This window comes from Mustela erminea, chromosome 9 (genome assembly GCF_009829155.1).
Source record: "Mustela erminea isolate mMusErm1 chromosome 9, mMusErm1.Pri, whole genome shotgun sequence".
In the NCBI taxonomy this organism is placed as follows: Eukaryota; Metazoa; Chordata; class Mammalia; order Carnivora; family Mustelidae; genus Mustela; species Mustela erminea.
The window spans coordinates 53,529,410-53,553,776 of record NC_045622.1 but is presented as its reverse complement, the minus strand read 5'-3'; the positions used below and the strand labels follow the sequence as shown (position 1 = coordinate 53,553,776).

The following is a 24,367-nucleotide window of genomic DNA, read 5'->3' as shown; positions in this document are numbered from 1 at the left end:
GGCCTTTTCAACAAGGCGGATGAACCTCAAGTGCATTGTACAAAGTGAAAGAGCCCAGACACGAAAGGCTATGTGCTGTGCGATTTCATGTATATGACTTTCTGGGAAAGGCAAAACTATAGCAGAAAACAAATCAGCGATCACTAGTGGCTGGAGATGAAGAAGGAGGTTGCCTAAAGAGGGTCACAGGGGAACTTTCCAGGGCAATGGCCGTGTTTGATATCTTGGCTTTGGTGGTGTTTACATGACTGTATGTGTTCATCTAAACTCCGAGAACTCTACACAAAGGATGGGTTTTCCATCTGTAAATTATACCTCAATGACACAAGCAAGCAAAGGAACCAGCCTGAGTTTCTCAGAGCTCCTCTGCTCTCCTACTGCTCTCAGCCAGAGCTCAGAAAGCTGCGGTAAGGAACGCGAGGATCTTTTGCCTCTCTTTCTGCTCTGCATTTTTGAATCAAGGCTCAGAGTGGAGTGGGGACAGGGGAGGGTAAAGGAAAGTACTCGATCCACTCAGAATGGGGTTTTGTAAAGTGGCATTAGACCCCTCTGGGTGGCAGATGCCCCCATTCTGGTCCTTGCTCTCATGAGGCTAACACTTCTTTAGGTTGTGCGGAACCTCCTTTATGGTCTCTTAACCCTAGTCCCTGTTTTCAAGGGACATGCATCTGGCTGACCTCCAGAGCCTGTTCTCTCCATGCCTACTGATGAGTCCTTCTGCAGAAGCAGGGCAGACATCTCAGGCAGAGATCTCTTAGGCTGGCTGACGCTCCGCCATCAAGCGCTGTGTCCAGTAGATTCCACAGGAAATAGTCCTCTCTTTTGCTGGCAGGCTCTGGAAGCACAAGCTGCTCTCACAACAACCCCCATCCCCACCTCAGACTACCACCAGGGCAGCTGCATCCTCCTCTCATCTTCAAACTTTTCCATGTAAGATGTGGGCTCAGGCTCTGTGTCCTCTAAGCCCCCGGGGAGCCGCGGTCGCCATGCAAAGCCTCAGCAACCATCTTCCTTGCCTGGGTCAGTGCCTGCTGCCATGTGAGGGGGGCGAGGACATCACCATCTCTGCTCTTGTCCTGCTGGCTTGTGTCTGGGGCTATGTTTGAGGCTCTGGGGAACAGCAGCGATTCTGAGACGGGACAAGTCTCATTTAACATCTGATTATGAATAACTCTTATGTTATTTTAACAAAGTGGGATCTTACACATATTGTATAGTCTTTTTTTTTTTTTACTTCATACTATGTTTTGAGCATCCTTCCATGTCAGTAAATACACCTCTACATTCATATCATTTTAGAGGCTTTTTTTTTTTTAGAGGCTTTTTTTAAAAAAAGGTTTTATTTATTTATATGACAGAGATCACAAGTAGGCAAAGAAACAGGCACAGAGAGAGGAGGAAGCAGGCTCCCCACTGTGCAGACAGCCCAATGCAGGGCTCAATCCCAGAACCCTGGGATCATGACCCGAGCCAAAGGCAGAGGCTTTAACCCACTGAGCCACCCAGGTGCCCCTCATTTTAGAGGCTTTTTTAAAAAAGATTTATTTATTTATTTGAGAGAGAGAGAGAGAGAGAGCAGGATGGAGGGAAAGGCAGAGGGAGTGGGAGAGACAGAGAATCTCAAGCAGACTTCCCAGTGAGCACAGAGCCCAACGAGGGGCTCAGTCTCACAACCCTGAGACCACTACCTGAGCCAAAATCAAGGGTCTGACACTTACCAGACTGAGCCACCCAGGCGCCCTCTCATATCATTTTAAATGACTGATCAGTATTCCCTTGTATAGATCTACTATAACTTACTATATCAAACTCCAATTGTTGGCTGTGTTAAGTTATTTCTAAGTTTAGATTATTACTACTAATGTTTTATGGTCAATTTATGTGAAGTTGATGAAGCTTCAGCTGCAGGGTCCCTCCCAATTGTAGAAAACTCGGGCCCCACAAAAGCTAGATGTGTACTTGGCTCTGATAAACTTCCTCACACTCAATTTTCCTTTGGCTCCATCTTTATTTCCTTAGGATAAACTCCTAGAAACAGAATCACTAGGTTAAAGCAGATGCACATTTTTAAGATTCTTGGAACATATTGCCTAAGAGCCCTCCAGAAAGAGTGATCTAATTGACACCCCAACCCCACCCTGAGCGAGAACACCCAAGACCAGGGTGGTTCCTATGGGATTGTGTTTCTCTGTTATTGTGGCTCCATTGGAACAGCCATTAGCACCTTTTCCCCGAAGCAGAGTCCTTGAACTGAGATCCAGGGGACCCACGGGTAGAATTCTTGAGGTCTGTGAACTTGGATGAGAAAAAAACATACATTTTTATTTTCATCATTAGCCCTGAATCGAAACATAATAGCTCTTTCCATCATAAGTATAGACTTTGTACAAACTCTTGTGATCTTAGCAGTACCTGTTGCGTTAGCGGGCCCTTCACCAGCAAAAATCAGAGGTTTTCATGTCTTGTTACAACTGTTGCAAATCTCTCAAAATATTATTCATGCTCATCAGTGCTTTGAAATTTTAGTAGATATTAGATCTACCACTAGATTTCATTATTAAATATATTAATAAAAACATCTATTACTCGGTCACAAGTGTTTTCTTAATATTTTGATAACTGCATCCAACAGAATTTATTTCCTTTGTGATCATGTGTATTTTTTGTTTTATAAATTAAAAAACCTTATTCTGAGAAGGGGTCCGTAGGCTACAACAGGCTGCCAAGAGGTCCACAGCACCATAAACATTGGCACTCTTAATGTAAGAGACTCTACCTTCACGTGTTCTTGAAACGTGTGTGTGAAAGAGAATGAAAGAAATCGAACTTTCACGACCCCTGCCTGGAGCCAGGTGTTGTATCAGGTGCTGGAGTACAATGAGGACAATACGACATCCTGCATTTGAGAAGTTCATAGTCTAGATAGGAGATACCATTCCACAGCTTGGGCCACTCATTGCCCTGTTGGCTGGAGTCTGGGTTCTCAGATTTCCCAGGATTTTAAGAAAAATCAGAAAGCCAGATTTAATGTTCTCATATAAAACAGTATTCTTCCAATTTTTAAATGTTGGCAATTAAACCAGATTCTAATAAACCACTGTGTGGGCTAAATAAAGCATGCCAAAATGCTTAATCTGGCCAGTAGGTCACCAGTTTTCAACCTTTGCTCTAGGAGGAGGACAGAATGTCATTTTGGGTGGAACAAAGCACAGGGGATTCTGAGCTCCCCCCACCTCCACTCTGCTCCTGCAAATCAGGGAGACAGAGGATGAGAGCCCTGAGTCTTAGGAAGAGAGGACATGGAAGAAGGAGCTCTATGGTGGGCAGTGGGGTGGGGGAGGGGAGGTCCCTCCAACCTGGCTGCAGACCAGGCAGGAGAGGTTTGACTGAGGCAGATGCTACTGTGGGGAGGGTATGAAGGGAGCTGTGGGAGCAATGAGGTCACTAAGTGATTGTATACCAAGAAAGCCCACGAGTCTGTAGCAGAGAAACAGAAAGCAAAAACACATGCAAAACCAAAAGAAACAAAAGCCTTTATTTGAATGAAGAAAAATTGATAAGATTATTGGGTGCCAGATAATATATACAAAACATATTAAATATACAAATACAAATATATACAAAATATACAAAACCAGTCACTTTTCTCTGTTTTGAAAATAAGCATATAAAAATGGAAATAGAAAAATGGAAGTGGAAAAAATACCCCACTTACAGTATTGACAAGAAGTAGAAAATAGTTAGGAATCGGTTTAACAAAAAAGACAGAGGCCCACGTGAAAAAGCTACATCATCTTATCGAAGGATTGAAAACAAATTCTGGATAAAAGGAAAGACATTTCCTAGTGTTGGATAGAAGGCTTGGATAGCACAGAAATGTCCGTACTCCCCAGATCAATTCCAAACAGTATGAAATGTCTATCTGGAAGAAATGTCTGAAAATAGCCTCAAATTTATGGAAAATAGTAGCAATGGCAGGAGGACTTACCTTATACATAGTAGAACAAACTCTAAAATCAACCGCTAGCATATTTGGATAAGACATAGATCAGTGAAATATACAGAGGAGGAAATCCAGAAATACACACCAAACATGTATCAGAATTTGATATTTGATTGAGTGAACTTTTTTTTTAAAAAAAGATTTTATTTATTTGACAGACAGAGATCATAAGTAGGCAGAGGCAGGCAGAGAGAGGAGGAAGCAGGCTCCCCGCTGAGCAGAGAGCCCGATGCGGGCAGATCCCAGGACCCCCGGGATAATGACCTGAGCCGAAGGCAGAGGCTTTAACCCACTGAGCCACCTAGGCGCCCCTGATTGAGTGAACTTTTAGTTATTATCGAATAATTAAATGATGCTGACACAATCGCTGTTCATCTGGAAACAAAATTGGATGAACCACCCCACTCCATAATCAAAAATATATTTCAGATGACCTAAAAATTTAGATACAAAAAATAAAAGAAGGAGAAAAAGCTAGGAGACTGTACGAACAATCTGAGTGAAACAATTAAATCAAGAGCTCTAAAGGAAAAGCGAGACCCCAAACCGTTGGGGGGCGAAGATACATAAGCAGAGTCAATAGACAGAGGAGAGATTTGGGAAAAATTTGTTAGAAAGGTGCCAGATAAAGTTGGGTAACTACAGTGTACAATGAGGTTTACACATTGACAAGGAAAGGATAACAGAAAAACAGGCAAAGGATAAAAATGGGTGATTCATGGAAGAGTCCTTCCAAATGGCAAACAAACAAAGGAAAAGCCACTCAGCTCCAGCAATAGGGAAATGGGGTTTAAAGTAACTATGGGAGACTGCTTTCTAGACCACCAGCACAGTATGTGCATTTCTGGCTGGGAAACGCAGAAAAGATACTCTCATAAATTGTTTATGGAAAGATGAAACATTACTGTCTTTTTTAAAAAATAAGCTTTATTAAAAATCAACTGTATCATATATATAATATCTATCCCTTGATCTAAAATTTCACTTGCAAGAGCTTATCTGACAGAAGTCCGACTTCCAGAGATATGGACATATGAACGATGATGTTTTTGCAGTATGTTTATAGTGGCAAGAAAAGATAAAAAAGTGAAATGGTAAATAGCTGCATAAATTATGGAATATTCACACTATGGAATATTATGTACTGTCAAAAATGAATGAGAGCTATCTGTATCCATTAGTTTGGGAAGGGGGGATTTCCTTGAAGTATTGTTGAATTAAAAAAGCAAAATGCAGGAAAATGTGTTTACAATGATCCTATTTTTATAAAACAAGGATACATGCATGTGTGTGTTTGCATATAACTTAAATGTGTCTATCAATGATAATTAAGGAGAAAACACATAGAAAGTGTTACGAAACACACAAAGATATGAGAATGTTGAAGTTACCTAGGATGAAATAGGAGGGTTGGTGCCAGCTAATATGTGTGTACAGGAATGGAGGAGGGAGCCAAGTCCATTCTACCTGCCCTCAGCCAGCCCCGCCCCACACCCCACACCCCCATCCCTCTCACCCCGCAGCCTACCCCTCTACCTCTACAATGCTTGACTCCTGGGACCACTCCCTTGACGATCCCTCCTACCAATCTATATATGTGGCCTTCCATATTTTTCTCCATAATTCTAGAGTAGAGCAGTTAAAGCATTGAGAGGAAGACAGAGAGAGTCCCAGGTAGGGGGCTGCTTTTAGCACATAAAATTTGGCCTCAGGGTCTAGCTTGTGACTCTTACTCTCCCGGGCATTTTGGCAAATCCACGGGGGTGAAGGCAAGAGAGAAGGACTATTATTAACCCACTCTCTCATGTTAAGTCCTTCTTCAGGTTCAGCTAACAGCTGGTGTCCTCAGAGGGGAAATCTCAGGTTGCCCATCTCAATTACACCTCCCTGTTGTTTCCCTGATAGGACTCATCCCAGGTGCCATTCTGTGTTTATCTGTGGGTACGTGGGTGCACGCATGCCCCAGTGTGAACATCCATTTCCTCCAACAGACAACAAGCACGGTGAGGGTCAGGGTCTTGTATGCATAGCACCTAGCGTGGTGTGAAGCAGGGGCTTAAGAAATGTCAGCTGCAAGTAAGTAATTCACTTACTCACTTATTCTCCTCACTGACTCACTACTCCATTCATTCCTTTATGCATTTATTCCCTTATTCATTCCAGAAACATGTGCTATTGGCCAGTGACTTTTCCCCTCATCTGGCTTGACCATTTTCTAGCATGGCTTTTGGTGTGTGTCAGGGGGTGCAGTTGGGTCATGACTGCAGAATTCCAGGAACACATCCATGACGTGCATGAGTTGGAAGCTCTCCAGGGAAGGAAAGAAGATTCCAGACGGCTGGAAGGTTGGGGTGGATGGTGCTGAAGGACCAGAGAGGACAAAGTTGGGAGACTCCTCTCTGCCCTGTCCAGTGTGGGTTTCCTTTCTCCCATTCACTCTGCCTGGAAGAGCCTCTCCTCACTTCCGCGTGTTGAAATCCTACCCTTCCCGTCTGGCCAGCCCAGATGTCCTCGAAATCTCCTCTCACTCGTCCAGCTGGAAGGGCCGCTCCCTGCTGCAAACAATCTTCCCGAGCACAAAATCTGGACCTCCCTCATGGCGCTGACCACTTCCTGCTTGTGATGCCCGATAGGCAGAGGCCCTATCTGACTGTTCCCAGGAACCCTGCAGTGTCCTGCACAGAGCTGGTGCTCACGTTACACGGGCCTAAAACATGAGCAGCACTGTGCATTTGGTGGGCCGTGATTATGACCCCATTTTAGGGATGGGGAAATGGAGGCACAGACAAGTGGATGGGTTTGCCCTTCCTCCCAAAGCAGAGCGTAGACTTAGCCCTGTGTTCCTGGTCCCAGAGGCAGGGCTCTTTCCAGGGCAGCTGGGTGGGAGGTGGGAGGAGGCGGGGGGGTGGGATGGGGGGGAGCTGGGTCCTGAGAACCAGCAGGCCAGAGAGATGTGGAGTTCGAATGGCCAAGTTCAGGAAAAGCACAGCTGGGGAGGAGCCAAGGTATTTATTATGCTTGGTCTCCCGCTGCAAGCAGAGCTGATGCGTGGAGCTGCTCCAGTTCCTATAAACAGCTCGCCTCCCTCCCCTCTGCCTCTCCTCACTCTCAGCCACCACAGCCCCAACTGCTTCTGGGGTGGTGGGGGGCGGGGGAGAGATGGCAAAGGGAGGGAAAGGAGAAGTGAAGAGTCGGGGAAGGAGGAAAGGAAGGGGAAGACAAGACAGGGTCCCCGAGGCAAGAAGAAAGTGGAGGGAGGTAGAGGATGTTGAGAGAAGGTATTTCCTCTGCCTCTTCACTGGGCCCTGGTGCACCAGGCAGCCCCCATCCTGTGTCCCGCATTCTGCTCTGTGTCCTCTGGGTCCCCTGGATCTGTCTGAGAACCATCGCCCCCTTCTCTTTCTGAGGGCTGAGCTTAATCCCCACAAGGGTTCAAGTCCTGCAGGGCTGGACTTTTGCATTCAGAAGGAAATCTTTTCTGAACCCACCTTCTGTGTTGGCTCACAGGCCCTGGGGACGCAGAAAGGACTCGGGTGGAACCCCCTCCAGGAGCTCTTGGTCTGTTGGCAGGTGAGGCAGAGATCCCCACTGCTGTAGCCCATAGCAGTGTGGGGCTGTGGAGGGAAATCAGGGCAGACTCCCCAGAAGAGGTGGTATAGGCCAGGGTTGAAACAGGAGTATGGCAAGTGGGTTGGAGCAGTTGAGACATTTCAGGTGGAGGAGGTGGGAGAGAGCCTGGTGTGGGAATTGGGGGGCCCTAAGGTTACGCTTGCTGGCTCTGGAACCAGACGTACATGGGTTCTAGTCCCAGCTCTGGTGCTTTACGGCTGTGGGAACTTGAGTCTCCATTTCTTTAAGATGAGGTTGATAATAATAGAAATCTCTTCAAAGATGGTAAGAATTACATATAATAATATATATCAAGGGCTCAGTGCAGGGCTGACCCGGAAGTGGTCAACAACTGTCAGCTCGGAGCATAGGGTTGGATGTGACCAGAGAGAGATGGACTGCAGGGCCCTTGTGAGCTGCCGGAGGGACAGGGGCACAGAAAGCAGACTGTGGCTCCAGGGTCTGGGGAGTGGTGACACTCCAGGGGACTGAGAAGTCGAGGCAGCTACCGATCCAGGGATGCTGTCTGTCTCCCCTCCTTCCCGCCAGGCCTGGGAGCCTCCCGGAGCACCATAGCAGCTTACTGAGTTGACTGGGCTGGGTGGCCTGGCACTTCAGGCTGAGATGTGGGTAAATGAGGGCTTCCCCCTCCCTGGATCTTGCCGGAGGCTCTGATGACCTAGCTGGCAGCTGTGTCCATGTTTGGCTGAAAACAGGAATTTCTGCTTTGCTGGGGGTTTTGGCCAGGTAAGCAAACTCCCGTTCGCCAGGAAAAGGAGCCGGGGCCTGGTGGGCTCCACCTGGTTAGGAGGTCCGCAGAGCCCTGGGCTGAGCTCAGCCTATGCTGTTGTCCTCCCTGGGGCTTCACTGAGCACCTACTGTATGCCAGGCTACTGAGTCACATGCTTTCTCACTCCTTTGGAGTAGGAACTGGGAGGTGAGAGGTCGAAGCCCAGAGAAGCTGCCTTGGAGAAATCTCCAGGATGTTTGGAGAGAAAAGAGGTGGAGCATCACTGAGCTGGAATTTGTGGGAGAGGAAGTAGGGAAGAGAAGCTAGGCACGGACAAAGGGGTTAGGGTCTAGGAGTCAGGCGGCTGGGAAGGGGAGACAGGGCCACATGAGGACAGGCATAGGAGTCCACAAAGTGGAGGGTGGGAGAATTCCCTGCCCTCTTGACCCCATTTCAGAGTCCCTCACCTGCTCCCCACCCCCACCATGGGTGAGGTGGCTCTCGTCCCTTCGCCCAGAACTCGCAGCCCACACCCTCACCCTCCAGTTCCCTGCAGGAACCAGGAATGCTCTTCTTCAAGGTCAGTCTTGAATGGCAGCCTGGCCACTCACTCAATTCTCTGGCCCCTGGGAGGACTTTAGCTCTCCAGCTGGGGAGGCCTCTGGGTCTCGGGGTATCAGAATTGGATGCTCAGGGCTGGCTGGGGCTGGAGACAGAGCCATGGGCATCATCAGAGCAATGGAGTGGCTATGACGATGATGGTGATAACATTCTTGAGGGAAGAGGGCCTGGGACCAAGTCCTGGTGAGCGCCACTCAGATGCCTCCAGGAAGATGAGCACGTTACAGAGTCCAAAAAGGAGTGGTGTGAGAGCAAGGTGGGAACCAGTGTGAGAAGCCTCGATGACAAAGAGAGTGTGCCAAGGGGAGGGCATGGGGGACGGGGAGGCTGGGGTGAGGAACGCCGCAGCTGAGAGGTTAAGGAGGCACAGTCTGGAAGGCACAGAGTTCAGCAAAGGATGTCCTTGGTGACCTCAGCCTGGGCAGTGTGGGGGTGGGGGAGCAGGGAGGGCAAAGGCACCTGGGGTGAGCTGAGAATGGAGGGGAGGAGGGGAGGAGGAGAGGGCTGCTTCATTAGGAAGTTTGCCCACGAAGGAAAAGGAAAGGCAAAGCGGTGTAAGAGTCTTTTTACTATTTTTCAGACAGCCAAAACTTCAGCACAGCCACGGTGTGAAAGGGAGACGTGAAGAGAGAAGAGAGGCTGCAGAGGGAGGTCCCAGAGGGTGGGCAGGACAGACAACACGGCCTCTGCCATGAGGCAAGGGGCTAAGCAGAGAGAGAAGTGAGAGCAGGAGCTGCGCAAGAAGAAAGGGCTGGGGGAGGGGGGTTCGGGCTTGTTGAAGGCGAGGGTCAGAAGTGTGGCCAGGGAATGAGGGCTGAGGCCCCAAGGTCAAGGGTGGTGAGGACCCAGAGCCTCCGTCTCCCCTCAGTGGAGTTTGCCTTGAGGATTTAAAAACTATGATGGAAGCAGAAGGAGTTCAAGTGGGTGCAATGATGCCCATGGTCCACAGCAAGGAGGAGGCTGGCAGGCCACACTGTTTCTCCAAAATTATATTTTAATACATTCATGTGGGTTATACAAAGAGCTGGTCCCCAGGCGGGCATTGTGGCCTGGCTCCTGGAGGTGAGAGCAGCATTGTGTAGTGTTTTCAGAAATCAGGCCTGAAGGGGCCCACACCTTGCCCTCCAGGCCTGAGGAAGAGTGTTTCTGTGCAGTGAGCACCTGTGGTTGTGATCCCAACCAGGACTGGGTCCACCTGGCTGCCCCACACGCCACCAGGGCCCTAGGCTGAGGCCAGGACACCAGCTTCTAGCCTCGGCTCTGCCACTGACTCCCTGAGTCCTTGACCCTCTCTGGGCCTCGGTTTTCTCGTCTATAAAATGGGGCAGAGAGAGGGGTGTTTTCATTGTCTCAAACTTTACCGAGCACCACCATGAGCCAGACCATGGGCCAAGCATGGGTAAGATAGTGAAGACAACAACAGAGGGACTTGGGCTGACCCCGGGCTTCCTGGACAGGCCATGATTCCAAGGGCATGAGGAAAAGGGAGTTATATCTAGATGGGTTTTTCTACCCACTCTTGCAGGGTGGAAAAAGTCCCTGCATGACGAGGACCCAAAAGTGTTTGGAGCCAGAATTATCTTGTGATAGGACAGCTGAGCGAGAAGGACATCACTCAGGTCCAGCCCCCAAGTCCCCTTCACACCTGCAATGAGCTCTGAATCCACTTTAGTCATGGGCTTTGCCACTGGCTTGTGAATCTCTAAGTTCCAGTCTCTTCCTCAGCCTCAGTTTCCCTATCTGTGCAATGGGCGAGGTTGGCCTCCATGTTCTCAAACTCCAGGCTCTTGCTCAATGAACAGGGAACGCAAGAGCAAGAGAAAAAGGTGAGCACACACCAGCCTGCAAAGAAGGGAATAAGGGAAACTGAGGCAGAGAAGGCAGCCTGGGACTGCCTGCCGGGAAGAGAGGAGGGAGAGGGGTGGGTGGACATGTGCCCCAAAGGATGCTCCCAGGCCCTGCTCCCTCGACATGGAGCCATTTCCTGTCCACCCCACAGTGGCAAAGGTCAGGCAGAGGAGACGGGAGGAGCTGAGTCTGAATCTCAGGTCTGGCATTTCTTGGCTGGAGGACCCTGAAGGGAGAGTTTGGGAGTTTCCGTAAAATGGGTTAAATAGCAACCTCTGAGCAACCTCATAAAGACACAGACATGTCCCCACCTCCAGCAAGCCAGGTGTAAAACAGAACCGGAGACCTAAGGTTCTAACTCCTGGTTCACCAGCCAGGGTGTGGGTGCTGGGGACAAACAGGGTGCCTGTGGAGGGAGGTGGGGGCCTAGAGCAGTACTGGGGTGAGTATCTGCACCCTGGGAGTGCTGAGCAGGGAAAGAGCCTGTGGGAGCCGGAAATGGAATGGTCCAGCACTGGGGTGGGAACTCCAGGCTCCATGGGAGCTGCTGCAGCCACAGAGCCAGATCCAAGACCTACTCGTGGGCCTCTGGTTCCCTTCCACCCATGAGCTCTTCATGCTCCAGAGAAGCTGAAAGTCATTACGGGAAGATGTAACCAATGGTCTGCTTGGATGCATTTCAGGTGAGTCTTCCTGGTCTTGTCCCTCCTGCACTCTGGCCCTGGCAGGGGTGAGACCCTCCACTCCCCAGCCAGCTGGGGGGCTGCAGTGCCCCAGAGCCCTGGCCTCCCACCCTGTGTGGTCACCATGTGGCTCCACAAGCAGCTCCCTGCCAGAACTTGGAGCCCTCGAGGGCAGGGTGTGTCTCCTTCACCGGCATCCCCAGCGCCTGGAGCTGGATGTGGCATGGAACAGATGCCTGGCAGAGATCTGCTGATCGAACAGGTCAGCCTTATTCTCTGTCGCTCCTGAAAGTGCCCAACTTCTGGCCCCCATGGCTGGACCCCACGTGTGGCCTGGGATGTGGGCTGTCCACCATGACTGCGGGACATGAGGAGAGGAGCCCTGGGCTGGGATGGAGAGACTACCATTCCCTGACCCTGGCTCACCATGTGACCTTGGGCCAGTCCCCACCCCTGTCTGGGCCTCTGGCTCCCCGGCTGACCCAGAAGGTCTCCCCACTGCGCCACTCTGCAGCCCCCTGGGTTCTCTAGGCTTTGTACTGTTGGTTGAACTTTTGCCGGCGGACACAGCAACAGGTGGCCAGGGTGGTGAGGAGGATGGCCGAGACCAGCGCAAAGGTGAGAATGATGATGAGGTTGATGTTCTTGAGTCCTCCCTTCTCACAGTCCTCGGGGCGCACGTGGCTCAGGGCTACCTCCTCCTGGGAGCCGAAGCGGCAGGTCAGGTCCTGGGTCACGTCCACGTCCACACGGCCCCGGTGCAGCTGGGCAGCCAGCCAGCCATTGCCGCAACAGCTTAGTGGGTTGCCCTGCAGATAGAGGCGCCGCAGGCTGGACTCCAGGCCTCCCATGGCACTGCCCGGCAGAAGGCTGAAGCTGTTGTTCCTCAGGTCCAGCACCTCCAGGGACACAGCCTGTGTCCAGGCCGGCAGGTGGCTCAGGCGATTCTCAGCCAGGTTGAGACGCTTAAGGCAGCTGAAGAAGGGCAGGTCCACTTGGAGGACAGCCAGCCCATTGCCTTGCAGGGCCAGGACCTCCAAGGAGGCCTCCAGGCCTGCCAGGGCTCCCGAGACCACATCCAGCCCCGGGTTCCCTGACAGGTCCAGCTCAGTAAGTGGCGTGTGGAGGAAGGCACCAGCCTGAAGTCGTTCCATCCCATTGCCCACCAGGTTCAGGATGCGGAGGGAGGACAGGCCAGAGAAGGCCACACAGCCCAGGGGCCCAGGCCCCGCCGGCCCCCCACAAGGCCTGACCTGGTTTCCCTGAAGGTTCAGCCTCTGCAAACTGGCCAGGCCGGTGAAAGTGTATGGGGGCAGGTCCTGCAGGGCGTTGTCCTGGAGAAGCAGCGTCCGCAGGGACCCCAGGGCTCTGGTGCCCAGCGCCAGCGTCGCCAGCGCATTGTGGCTCACATCCAGGTGCACGAGGCAAGGCAGGAAGCCGGCACGCAGCCCCACAAAGGCTCGCAGGCAGTTCCGGCTGAGATTCAGGAAGCGAAGGGAGGTCAGGGGCTCAAGAAAGCCCTCGGGGACCAGCTCAATCTCATTGTAGCTCAAATCCAGATTCAGGAGCTGGGAGAGGGCATGGCCGCTGGCATTCCGGCTGGGGTTGGAGAAGGGCAGGGCCGACCACCCCTCAGAAGGTGCGTGGATGCCCTCGCCGCCCTGGGCCAGCCCCGTCGGGAGCCGGATGAGGTTGTTGGACACGTTCAGGTAGAGGAGTCTGGGAAGCGAGGCCAGGTCTGGGAAGTGGAGCAGTTTGTTCTCCCGCAGGTCAAGCCAGGCCAGCTGATACTCAGCCTGCGGGTCTGGGGCCGTCTGAAAGGCCTCGATGCTGTTGCAGCTCAGGTCGAGCACACGCAGCTGCTGGAGGCTGAAGTCGGAGATGCAGGTGAGGGAGTTCCTGGAGAGATTCAGGTGGGCCAGGTGGGGCAGGGCCTCGAAAGCTCCGTCCTCAATGTCCATGAGCACGTTGCTGTGGAGGTCCAGCCGCTCCAGCGCGGGCGTGCCCCAGAAGGTGCGGCGGCCCAGGCGCGTGAGGCTGTTCTGCGCCAGCGAGAGGGCGCGCAGGGCGGGCGCCTCCCCCAGCAGCCGCTCCACCAGGCCACTGTACAGGCTGTTCCCGGACAGGTCCAGGGAGGTCACACGAGGCAGGGGGCCCAGGCCAGGGGTGCTCAGCACGGTACCCGCCGCCAAGTGGTTATGGGCCAGGTTGAGGTGCTCCAGGTGGGGCAGAGCCTGGAAGACCCCCGTCTGGATGAAGCTGATCTCATTGGTGCTCAGGTCCAGCTGGCGAAGTGCCGTGTAGAAGCCCAGGGGGGAGGCCAGGATGCTCCGCAGGTGGTTTCCAGATAGGTCGAGGGCCTCGATGTCCCGCGGGAGCATCGACGGGACCTGGAGCAGGCCAAGAGCCTGGCACGATACCTCCTTGTCGACCTGGGGTGTGTTGGGGACAGCAGGGAGAGCAGTGGGTGTGAGTGGGTACAGCAGGGGGTGGAACCAGGCACACCTTCTAGGAAGGATGCCTCGAGCCCCTCCCCAACTCCAGCCAGGCTTAGCAAGGCTTCTCCTGTGGCTCCCAGATGCACATTCTTCCCCTGTCCCAGCTCAACCCTCCCACATCTGGACCATCCCTGTCTTGCTCCCTGTCCCCATCTCTGGCACTCGGGACGGCGCTGGGCATCAGAGAGGGACATAAGGAAGTTTCATGAATACACAGGCACAGAAAGGACAGACAGATATGAGGACAAATGAACTCACAAAATACCCTATACTGCCTTGACCCCATTTCACAGGAAACTGAGCCATATACATCCCAGAGGGATCCCAAGCCAGTGAACAGCAGGGCCGAGCTGGAACCCAGGGCCTCCTGGTTCACAACCTGGGTTCCTTTTATGGGCCTAGATAGTTAAATTTGTCCAGCGGCTGTTACACCAGAAGCCATCTGGGGAGAGAGGTTCCAAAATGCAATTTACACTCCTCTCACCAGTTTTTATTTTGGCCTCCTACCCTCAGACCTCATTCCAGCCCTCATTCCACGAGGCAGAGCTCTAGGTCCCAGTGTCTGCCTTTCTCACTGCATATCCCCCAGACGAGCCCTCCTTTCTGCTGCTGTCACCTGCCCCACCTCCATCAGTGGTCTGGTCCTCCATGGCCTTGTCCAGATTGGCCCCTGGAGATGGGAGCAGGGGTGGGTAGCAGGGGAAAGATGGCCATTCTTCAGTGACAAGACTATGGTTTTGCTGCGTGGGCCTCACCAAATCACATTACTACTCTGGGCTTTTTGTCCGGAAAGCAGCACCCTCCCCCCGCACGCACTCAGCCTTTCACATTTATTTAGCACGTTCAGGCCCATGGTCATACTGGAGCCTCACAAAAGCAAGCCCATGAAATATGATCACCCCTCTGCTCAGAAACCCAAGCTTATATTGGGTAGGGGGGCTCCAGGGTCACCCAGTTGAGGAGGAGCTGGGCTGAGGTTTGAACCCATATCTTTTCACAACAGAAGGCCCACTTTGTCCTTCTAGCACATGTGCCTTCTGGAGCCTGATCTGTTTTTTCTGTGCAAATACAGTCTCCCTCTCACCTTTTTGAAGACCCCAGGAATCCAGCCTTTCCCAGGAAAGGGTCTGACTTCCACAATCACTCCACACCACAGAGAGCCCACTCCGGCCCTGGGCTCTCTGTACCCATTGACCCCTTCTGACCCCTCCACCTGCCTAACCTCTGGCAACTGCTAAAAGAAAACCCCTACTACGGGGTACTCTTTGCTTCCACCATTCCTGGGCAAAATCCAGGATACTCAGCAGGGTTCAAGGCTGTCCCTAGCCCTTGCTGACCTGTCCTCTGTCCTCCCAACCCACTCAAACCCAGCCCATACACACTGAGCACAGCTGACTGCTGCCCTTTGTGCTCTCACACCCCTACCTCTGAGCCTCCTCCCTGCTGTTCCCCGTGCTGGCCATCCCTGCCCCTCTCTGCCCAGGTCTGCAGGGAAACTTGGTGTTTGGTGTTCTGAGCTAGGCAGGTGGGACCTCCTCCGGGCTCTCACCGCCCCAGTGCTCCCTTTCTCATAATTTGGCCCCTGATTTTGGAAGTCTGTGTAGGATCTGCCAGGTGGGGAGCTCAGAGCTAACAGGGATTGGTGTGATTGGTGTGGATGCCTTGGACCTGACCCACAAAAGGTGCTCCATGCATTTTTTTAATGAATGGGTCATGGACATCACCGGCTTAGTAAAGGACTGAGGGATTGAATCAATCACCTTTTGGGAAGGAAAGAAAACAGACGATCCATGTCTTCTAACTGGAGTTAAAGACCATTGGAGTAAAAAGACTCCAGCTCCCCTACTTCCCCGATGGGCAGACAAACCTGAAGATGGCAGTGACCTGTGCAAGGTCACCGTGAGTGGTAGAGCCCCCTGGGGCAGGAACACCAGCCTGAGGGTGCTCCCTGCCTGGCCCAGCTCTCAGCTTCCTCCCCAGAGCTCCAAGGGGAGTATGGGGAAGAGGGGAGGAAAAAACCACCCTCATCAGGCCTAGGTGTGACCCTTCCTGCTCTAGCAGTCCCCTGAGCTGGTCCTACCACCTCCAGCCAAGCAGCTTTTCCAGCATGGATACCGCTGCCGCCGAGCACTTTCGTTCCTTTTTCCACAAGCCTAGCTCGGCCACCTCGCCAGCCCTGCCTGGCTCTTGCAGCTTCCTTCCTCACATCCTCTCCGCCAGCTCAGGCCACTGGGCACGGCCTCCTCAACCCTCTCCTCCGCTCCCTGGACCATCCTGACTGAAGGAGGAAACCGCAAAAGGAACAGCATGACCGCCACTGTCACAGAGCACCAGCTCCATAGCAGGCTCCATGGCTGTGTGCACAGACCCCTCTCCTCATTTAATCCTGGCATGCATTTGTTACCCTGTTGAACCCTGGGGGTGAGCTTAGAGGCTCCAGGGTACCTCCACAAGTTCCTTTTTCTATTGGGACCCAGCCAGGGACCCAGGCTGCCTCAGCAAGGTAAATAGTACCAGCCAGCATTTACTGAGCCTCTGCTGTGTGGTGGGCACTGTACCGGCATCCACATGACCCCACACCCCATTTCACCTCTGGATATCAAAGACTCCCGGGACATCAACGCCTGAGAGCCAAGCCAGGACACAAAGCTGGCTACTCCCAGTTTTCTACCGTGGTGCCTACAGGGCCCAGCCGTGGCTGCTGGTCAGCAGGGCAGCACTGGGCTGCCGATCCAGAAGGAAGCTTAAAGGCCAGAGCTGCTCTCAGATCTCTGTTTCTAAAGATGCCCCCACCCCCTGAGCTCTGAGTCTCCAGCATGACAGACATAGCCAAGTTCAGAGCTCCCCTTGACAACCTGTGACCCATTCTCTCTGGGATGCCAGGATGCCACTGCCCACATTTTTTTTTTTTTAAGGAAGGAAGAGGACTTGCCACCCAACTCCATTTGGCTATCTTTCCATAGAAGGGAAACGGGATATAAAAAAGTAGCTGGCAGAGGCCAACATAAGCTCAGGAGAGCTGAGTTCAAGCCCTAGCTCTGGTACTTCCTGTCTGTATGAGCCTGATGGGTCACATCTCTTCTCTCGGCCTTGGTTTCCTCCACTGAAAAGAGGAGTTCTTTGCAGGATAAAATGAGAGAAAGCCTTTAGTGCGGTGTGGGCCCTTCCCCAGCCCTCAGGATTGTGGCCATTTCTTTTTACCATTTTACAAATGACCATAATCCCTGTACTGATCTTCCCTAGCAGTGCGGAGAGTGCTTTCCTGCCTATCGCCCCCCAGAATCCAAAGTCACCCAGCTTCCCTCTGCCTGTGGGGTGGTCCAGGCCCTTCACCTCTCTGAGCCTCTCTTCATGGGCAGAATGGGACTCTGCACCTGGGGATGTCTGAGGCCTCCTCTGCCGGTTATCTGGGAATCTCAGGAGGGCTCTGAGGAGCGAGAAGGGAGGTGGCAAAAGCAGGACCTGGCCAATCCCAGGGAAGGGCTGAGGGCCCCTGCCCACCAGCACTCCCAGAGGTAGCTGCCTTGCCTGTGTCAGGAGTGTCTAGTCCTAGCCGGCTCCAAGTGGGGCTGCTGGAGGGCCTGTCGCTTCCCCAGCCTGACTCTGGCCTTGACCTCAGTGACTTCCCAGCCTTGTAAGAGGACCTCGGTGGCTCCTCTTCCCTGTATCCCGCAGGGTCCCAGTGACTTCAGGGCTAGTCTCCCTGGCCAAGGGCAAGAAAAAGGAACAAAAGTGAATCCAACCTTGTCCCTGCTCTGAAGAAGCTCTTGGTGGCAAGTGAAACAGGCTTGGACCCATTCACCAACTCCCCCATGTGCTCAGTCTGAGAGTCCAGAAAAGGGCACCCAGAACCAGATCAGCCTGGGAGGGGCTGGGGAGAGGGGGCTCCCTGGAGGAGGCAGCCATGAGTGAGAGGAATCCCATCAGAGAAGCAGCAGAGGGGCATAAGTCAAGGACCTATTAGCAAAGGGGATTTGGCCCAGAAGGGACCCAGCTCACCCACCCCAAGTTCCCTACACATTTTCTGCATCACGCTGAGGGTCCACTGCCCTGCAGGGGCAGCTGAAAGGAATAGAGTCCAATCTCGGCCCCACTGGTGCTAGTCAAAAGACCTTGGATGAGTCATCTAACCTCTCTAAACTGCAGTTTCCAACTCTATAAAACGGTAACAATGGTACTTACCTAACGGGATGAAGAGCACCTCAGGTCTTTAAACATCCTAGTAGGTACTCATGAAATACAAGGTTTAAATGCCTTCCCTTTCCTCTTCTAACCCCTCTGCCTTCTGGCTCCTGGGGCTGGGACAGGAGGACCCCTCAAGGGTTTACCCCGCCTGGGCAGGGCTTCTTACCATCTCACAGGGCGCCTTATCTTGCTGTTGGGAGATGGGCACGCCCCGGGTCAGCACGGCCAGGAGCAGCAGGATCTGGTGGCTCATGGCTCTGCAGAGGGTGGGGAGGAAAGGGAAACACTGTAAGACCCCTGGCTCCTTTCCACTGCCAGCCCCCATCGCTCCTGTCCTGTCAGGGCTGCCTTCAGGGAACCCCAGGTCACAGCCAGAGCTGCACCAAAGACATGGGTGCTGGGGCCTGCTGCCTATCCCAAGGGCCCTCTCGTGCCAGGCCAAGGGACGAGGCTGTCGCCCCAGGCAACAAGAGTTTTGAGGTAGTGGGTGACTTGGTCAGATCTGGGTTTCAAAAGACCCTCCATGGTGGAAGACTGCAAGGAGGCTGTGAGTGGGAGACAGAGGGACTCTAAGGGCTACTCTGGGGCCAAGCGCAGAGCTGGGGTGGGGTAAGGAGGGGAGTTAGGCCTCTGCATTTTTACCCAGACCCTAAGCGGGTCCCCCATCCTAGTTTCTTAGGCCCCAAACGGAATTCCTCAATCCCCCCACCCCTGGACCTTTATTTTGCCCTTTTTCTTTTGATTTTCTGATTCTGGAGTCCCTGCCATTGTTTGAAGGCTGGGCCTGGAGCCCTGACAGGAAGCCCCACCAGGAGGCCTGCCCTGCCCCCAGCACTGTTGCTGCGGACTTCCCCAGGAGCAGGTTCCAGGCCCTTTACTTTCACTGAAGTTACCACCAGTGCAGGGGCCACTAGGGCGGGCCTGCTGGTGTCCTCTCTCCGTATAGCCCAGCCAAGGTGGCGTTGAGGGGGATCACAGAGGCCCTGAGCAGAATCAAAGGCCAGTGCGGCTAGGGGCTCACTTACTGAGGACCTGTTAAGGGCTACAAGTCCACATCAAGTCATTTCTTTTTCTTTCTTCCTTTTTTCTCTCTTTCTCTCTTTCACACCTTACTGAATGCCTCCTCAAGTCTGGCTATGTGCTGGGAACTAGGGTCACAAATAAATGCACAGAAGGGACCAGAATGCATACTGAGTGTTCACGAGGAAGGACACACAAAACCCTCCAAGAGCACTGGACTCAGTCACCCGTAACTCTCTCTCCCTCCACTTACTTTCTATGGGACCTCGTACAAGTCACTTCACTTCTCTGAGCCTCAGTTTCCCCTTCTGAGGTTAATGTCAACTTTGCTAAGTTTTGGTAAAGACCAAATGGGCTGCATTGCATGAAAATGCACTCACGGAGCCCTAAATATGCACCAGACAGTCTTCTTGATACTTTAATCATTAACTCACTTAATCCTCACAGTAATTCAAGGACTGGGGTCTATGATTACCACCCACACTTTGCAGGTGGGGGAAACTGAGGCTCAGATTAAGTAACACACCAAGGTCACACAGTTCACTAGTGGCAGGCCCACACAACCTGTGCCCTTAACCTCTACTCTAGGAGGTCACCCGCAGGTGCTCAGTAAGTGAAAAGTGAGTTGTGACTCTGAAGGATGCTTTAGAAGAAGCAGCATCTATAGGACCTTTGAGGACTGAGTCTTTGACCGTTGGAATCCACTTGTGCCCTTGCGATGAATTTTAGATTAAGATGGTTCGTCAGAGGCCCTTTTTTGCCCAAACATGCTTGAGCCACAGTGGTGTCTTTTCAACCTTATTCCCTGGCTTCAGCTGACGGCCATGGGCCCTGCTCCCCACAGCTGCTCCCCTCTCACCTGCGTTCACAGGAAATCTGGTTCTGCTGTTTAAAAAGCAGAACATCACCACCCATTTGAAAGCTAGTGTACTCAGAATTGAATGGAAACCTCTCAGTGGGACCTTTGAGGCCCTTGGGGAGTGTGTCTGCCCAGCCAGCTCTTCCCCCAGCTTCATGGCTGGTTCACTGTTGCCTCTCCCGCTCGGGCTTCTGGCAGCCTCCCACTTCCTTCAGTTCTGTGAGCACCTTTTCATTGCCCCAAACCTTCACTTCCTCCCCTGCCTTGTGCTGAATGCCTCCTCGTCCTCTGGGTTTCTACTTAGATACCCCTTCCTCCAGGAAGCCTTCTCTGATTCCCCAAGTTGATGATGGAGAACTCATCCTCCAGGTTCCCACAGACCTTGAGCTTCCAGTGAGCACAGCACTGAGCACTCCATTCCTTCCTCTGATCCCTACTCCCCTCCCACCCAGGGCCAGGGAGGCACTGAGGCTGACACAAGGTGAGGGGAGGGGGCAGAGAGCAGCAGGGGGAGACCTCTCCCTTCATCTCCCTGTCATACTCCTTCCCCCCATCAGCAAGTCCTGTCTGTTCTGCTTGAAAAACAGATCCTGGGTCTGCTACCTCCCTCCTCCATCGCCATGCCTCACTGAGGCACTGCCCCAACCCTTGGCCCTGAAAGCAGCAGCACCCCACTTCCACCCTGACCCCTGCAGGTGGTCCCCCACACAGAGCCAGAGTGCTGTCTTTAAATCATATATCAGAGCATGAATCTCACTGCTTGAGAACCTCCCCTGAAATCCAGGCTTTACCCACTCTTCTCTCTGACCACATCTACCATGTGCCCTGCCCTTACCAAATTCTAGTTTTTTTCTCACCATTCCTCAAACACAGCAAGTGCATTCCTGCCTCAGGGCCTGGAATGCTATTCCCCAGATTCCCACACATTTGGTTTCCTTGCATTGATCATTTCCTGCTGATAGCTTTCTTTCTTTTTATCTTTTTAACTTTCTTTCTTTTTAAGATTTTATTTATTTATTTGAAAGAGAGAGAGCAGGGGACAGGCAGAGGGAGAAGAACAAGCAGACTCCCCACTGAGCAGCCCACCCCCATACTGGACTTGATCCTGGGAGCCCTGGATCATGACCTGAGCTGCAGGCAGAGACTTGACGGACTGAGCCACCCAAGCACCCCTCCTATTAATTTATTTCTGATTCTATGAGAACAGGAGTCTATTAAATGATGCTCACCAAATATCTATTGAACAAATGGCAAAGCGAGGGATAGAACCTCTGCTTGAGGGGTCTGTGAGGTCAGGACAAGGAAGGACCTGGATTGGTTCTGCACCTGAAGTGAGGCCACTCAAAGGAGCCCTCACTATCCCCCTTCTTCCTCCACCTCCCAGATTTCACTCTACCCCCAAGGTGGCACCTCTGCATCCAGCAGAAGTCTCTGGCACCTCGTGTGCAGGCCCCCTTCGGTTGTGCCCCCCCACTCGCTGTGTAGCACGTGAGGGCCCCTCACTCTCAAGAGGGAGGACTGTGGTCACATAGACCCAGGCTTACATTCAGACACCCCCACTTCCTTGCTCCCTGGGCAAGTCCCTTAACCTTTTGGTGCCTCAGTGTCCCATCTGTACAGCAAGTCGCCTGGTGGCTCTTCTGCCACCGGCTTCCCCCAACCACTGTGATGATCGAGCTGAGATCGACTGTGAAGGTGTCCTAGGCACACTGCCTTTCCCAGCTGGGGCAATGACTCCGAGGGCTGAACGGCCCAGGTTGAGGAGGGAGGCCCCAGGCCTGCAGACTAGTAGCCTAGGAAAGAGAAGGCAAGAGACATTTTAGGACTCTCACTGGGAGGACAAACGCCAGATACACACAGTATGTGTGTGTGTGAGAGAGAGAGAGAAAGAAAGAAAGAAAGAGAAATAGATTGGGGGAGGGCAGGGCCTATTATACTATCTAATAAGCCTATCCCTACTATTTCAGGGCATTAGACATTGTTCTAAGCACTTGATCTGTATTATCTCATTGAAGCCACAACCCAGTAAGGTGGTTACCATAATTTCCATTTTACAGATGAGAAAACTGAGGCTCATAAAGTGACTTAGCCCATAATTCATAAGCATTTGGGGAGGGTGGGGGTTAACCCAGGTCCACATAACCCAAATGCTGAGCTACCTGCTCTCTATAGAACTACTCTTACTTTCCCCAGAGGGGATTACAAGGCTCAGAGAGGTGACTTAAGACAAAGTCACACAGGCAGTAAATAGCAGATGGATTCAGAATCTGGTCTGTCTGCCTCCAAAGCAAATGTTTCCACTACACCAGGCCAAGATCTCCCCCACTAATCACCTCCAGCGATGCCCACCCGCACCCCTATCACACACAGACAAGCTCACAGGGCTGGGGTCTGGGGTGCTCCTCTCCCTCCTCCCGGCCCCAGTCTCCAGCAGAGTAGGGTCCTGGGAGAGCTGCTGTGGATGTTCATACCAAGCAGTGAATCACTACGGGCCTGCCCCATTCTGGAGACATGTGCATCCCACGGGGGAATTAGACCTTAACCCAAAGGAATGTAGCTGTGATGGCGGAATTTCAGGCAGCTCCGGTGGGGGTGGGGGGTCCCTCACATCTTACCACTCACGAAGAAGGCCAGCTTCAGAACCCTTCAGGGAGACGTGGGTGCCCCCCTCCCCGCCAATCCCCACCAGAGATGGGCAAGCTATTTGGTGCGTTTTTGATGCGGTGGGATAGGAAGCGCGGATCCGTCTGAGTCCGAGGACGGTAGGAGACTTGGATTCAAATCCTGATCTGCCCTTGACAAGCTGTGAGTTCCCGGGCAAAAGCGTGCCGGCCTTTCGGCCGCTTTTTTTCCCATCTGTCAAATAGGAACGCTGGCCTCTCCCTTCTCGGGAAAGATCAGCTGAGACAGGAGCCTCGGGGCCGAAGGACGGTCAGGCTTGGCTCCGCGCGTGGAGTGGGAGCGGCGGCGGGAGGGGACTACTGGGGGGCGTGGGGGGCATCGGGATGGACCGGTCGCACCCCGCGCTCTCCAGGGGCACGGGACAGCCTGTTCCCCGAGGGGCTGGCAGTCTCGCCAGGGCGGCTCCTACCTGGCTCAGCGCGGCCGCCGCTCCTCTCCCGCGCAGCCCCGGCACATCTTGCGCAAACCTGTCCCCCCGCCACGGCCCCACCCCGCGCCAGACCCCGGGGTCACGGCCCGCGGAGGCCCACGGCTGCTCCACTGCCCCACGGGAACCCGACCCGCGAGGGGGCGGCTCGAGCTCCAATTTAAATACCTCTCCCGCCGACCCGCCCCACCACGCCCCCCCCCTCGGCCAAGCTGCGGGGTCCTAGCGCCCGGCCGGCGCGCCCCCGCGTGACTCGATTTCTCCGGAACGCGCGAGGGAGTGAAGCATCTTTCCGCTGGAACGCGGGCTGGGAAGGGGCGGGGTGGCAGGGGGCGGGATGAAAGGGCCGGGGAGGTGGGGTTCGCTAAGGAAGCACTGGGCGGGCGAGGCCGCCTGGACCGCCGCACGTGCGCTCGTGGCCCCGCGGGGTCCGGAGAGGCGGGAGTCGTGGGGGGGCGGGGGACTCTAGGAACCACAGGTCCGCAGAGGAAATCCGGCCTGGACCCGTTTTCCCGTGGCCGGCGCCGCCGCACTTAGGGTGAGCAAACAGGAGAGCTGACGGCAGGGGCTGAAGGCGGAAGGAAATGACCCTTCTCTGGCCCTGGGGCGGCCACAGAGGGGGTTCCCCACAGCACGGCCATCCCCTCTGACGAGTCCAGACAGGTCACTTCCCCTCTCTGATTGTGCTCTCTCCTATCCGCGCTGGCCTTCCTCCATCTACGGGACCCTTAAGCAGTCCTGAGAGATGGTGCCGTCCAAGACCCCAGTCCCAAGTCCCAAATGGAGAAAGTGAGGCTAGGGATGGGACAGCGAATATAAATAAAAACCAATTGTCTGGGACTAGTAAGGTCCTCGTTTATGTTTGGGGAAACTGAGTCTCAGATTACATGAAGCATCCAAAGTCACGCAGCCTGTAAGAGCAGGAGTTTGAGGCTGATCTGAGTGCTCTTTTCCAGGCACCATCCTGCTCAGGTTGGTTTAAAGTATGAGGGAAGGGTGACTCAGTGGGTTAAGCTAAGCGTCTGCCCTGGGTTCCCATCATGATCCCAGGGTCCTGGGATTGAGCCCACACTGGGCTCCTTGCTCAGCGGGAAGCCTGTTTCTCCTTCTCCCACTCCCCCTGCTTGTGTTCCCCCTCTCGCTGTGTCACTCTCTGCCAAATAAATAAATAAAGTCTTTAAAAAAAAAAAAAAAGTGCAAGG

General features: G+C 53.3%; 1 protein-coding gene across 5 annotated transcripts; it reads right to left on the bottom strand.

Annotated features, from left to right (window-relative positions):
* Positions 1-9,735: 9,735 nt before the first annotated feature.
* LRRC32 (leucine rich repeat containing 32) lies at positions 9,736-23,236 on the bottom strand. Of its 5 annotated transcripts, XM_032358568.1 has the most exons (4): positions 22,672-23,141; positions 21,646-21,849; positions 18,344-18,434; positions 9,736-13,926 (listed from the first exon to the last, which is right to left on the bottom strand). In XM_032358568.1, the coding sequence occupies exons 3-4, from the start codon at positions 18,428-18,430 to the stop codon at positions 12,022-12,024; spliced, it is 1,992 nt and encodes a 663-aa protein (XP_032214459.1). In that variant the 5' UTR covers positions 18,431-18,434; positions 21,646-21,849; positions 22,672-23,141; the 3' UTR covers positions 9,736-12,021. The 5 variants fall into 5 exon arrangements, with proteins under 5 accessions (XP_032214459.1, XP_032214458.1, XP_032214460.1 ...); XM_032358567.1 differs by lacking the exons at positions 21,646-21,849; positions 22,672-23,141 and adding an exon at positions 23,148-23,236; XM_032358569.1 differs by lacking the exon at positions 21,646-21,849.
* Between the last annotated feature and the right edge of the window lie 1,131 nt (positions 23,237-24,367).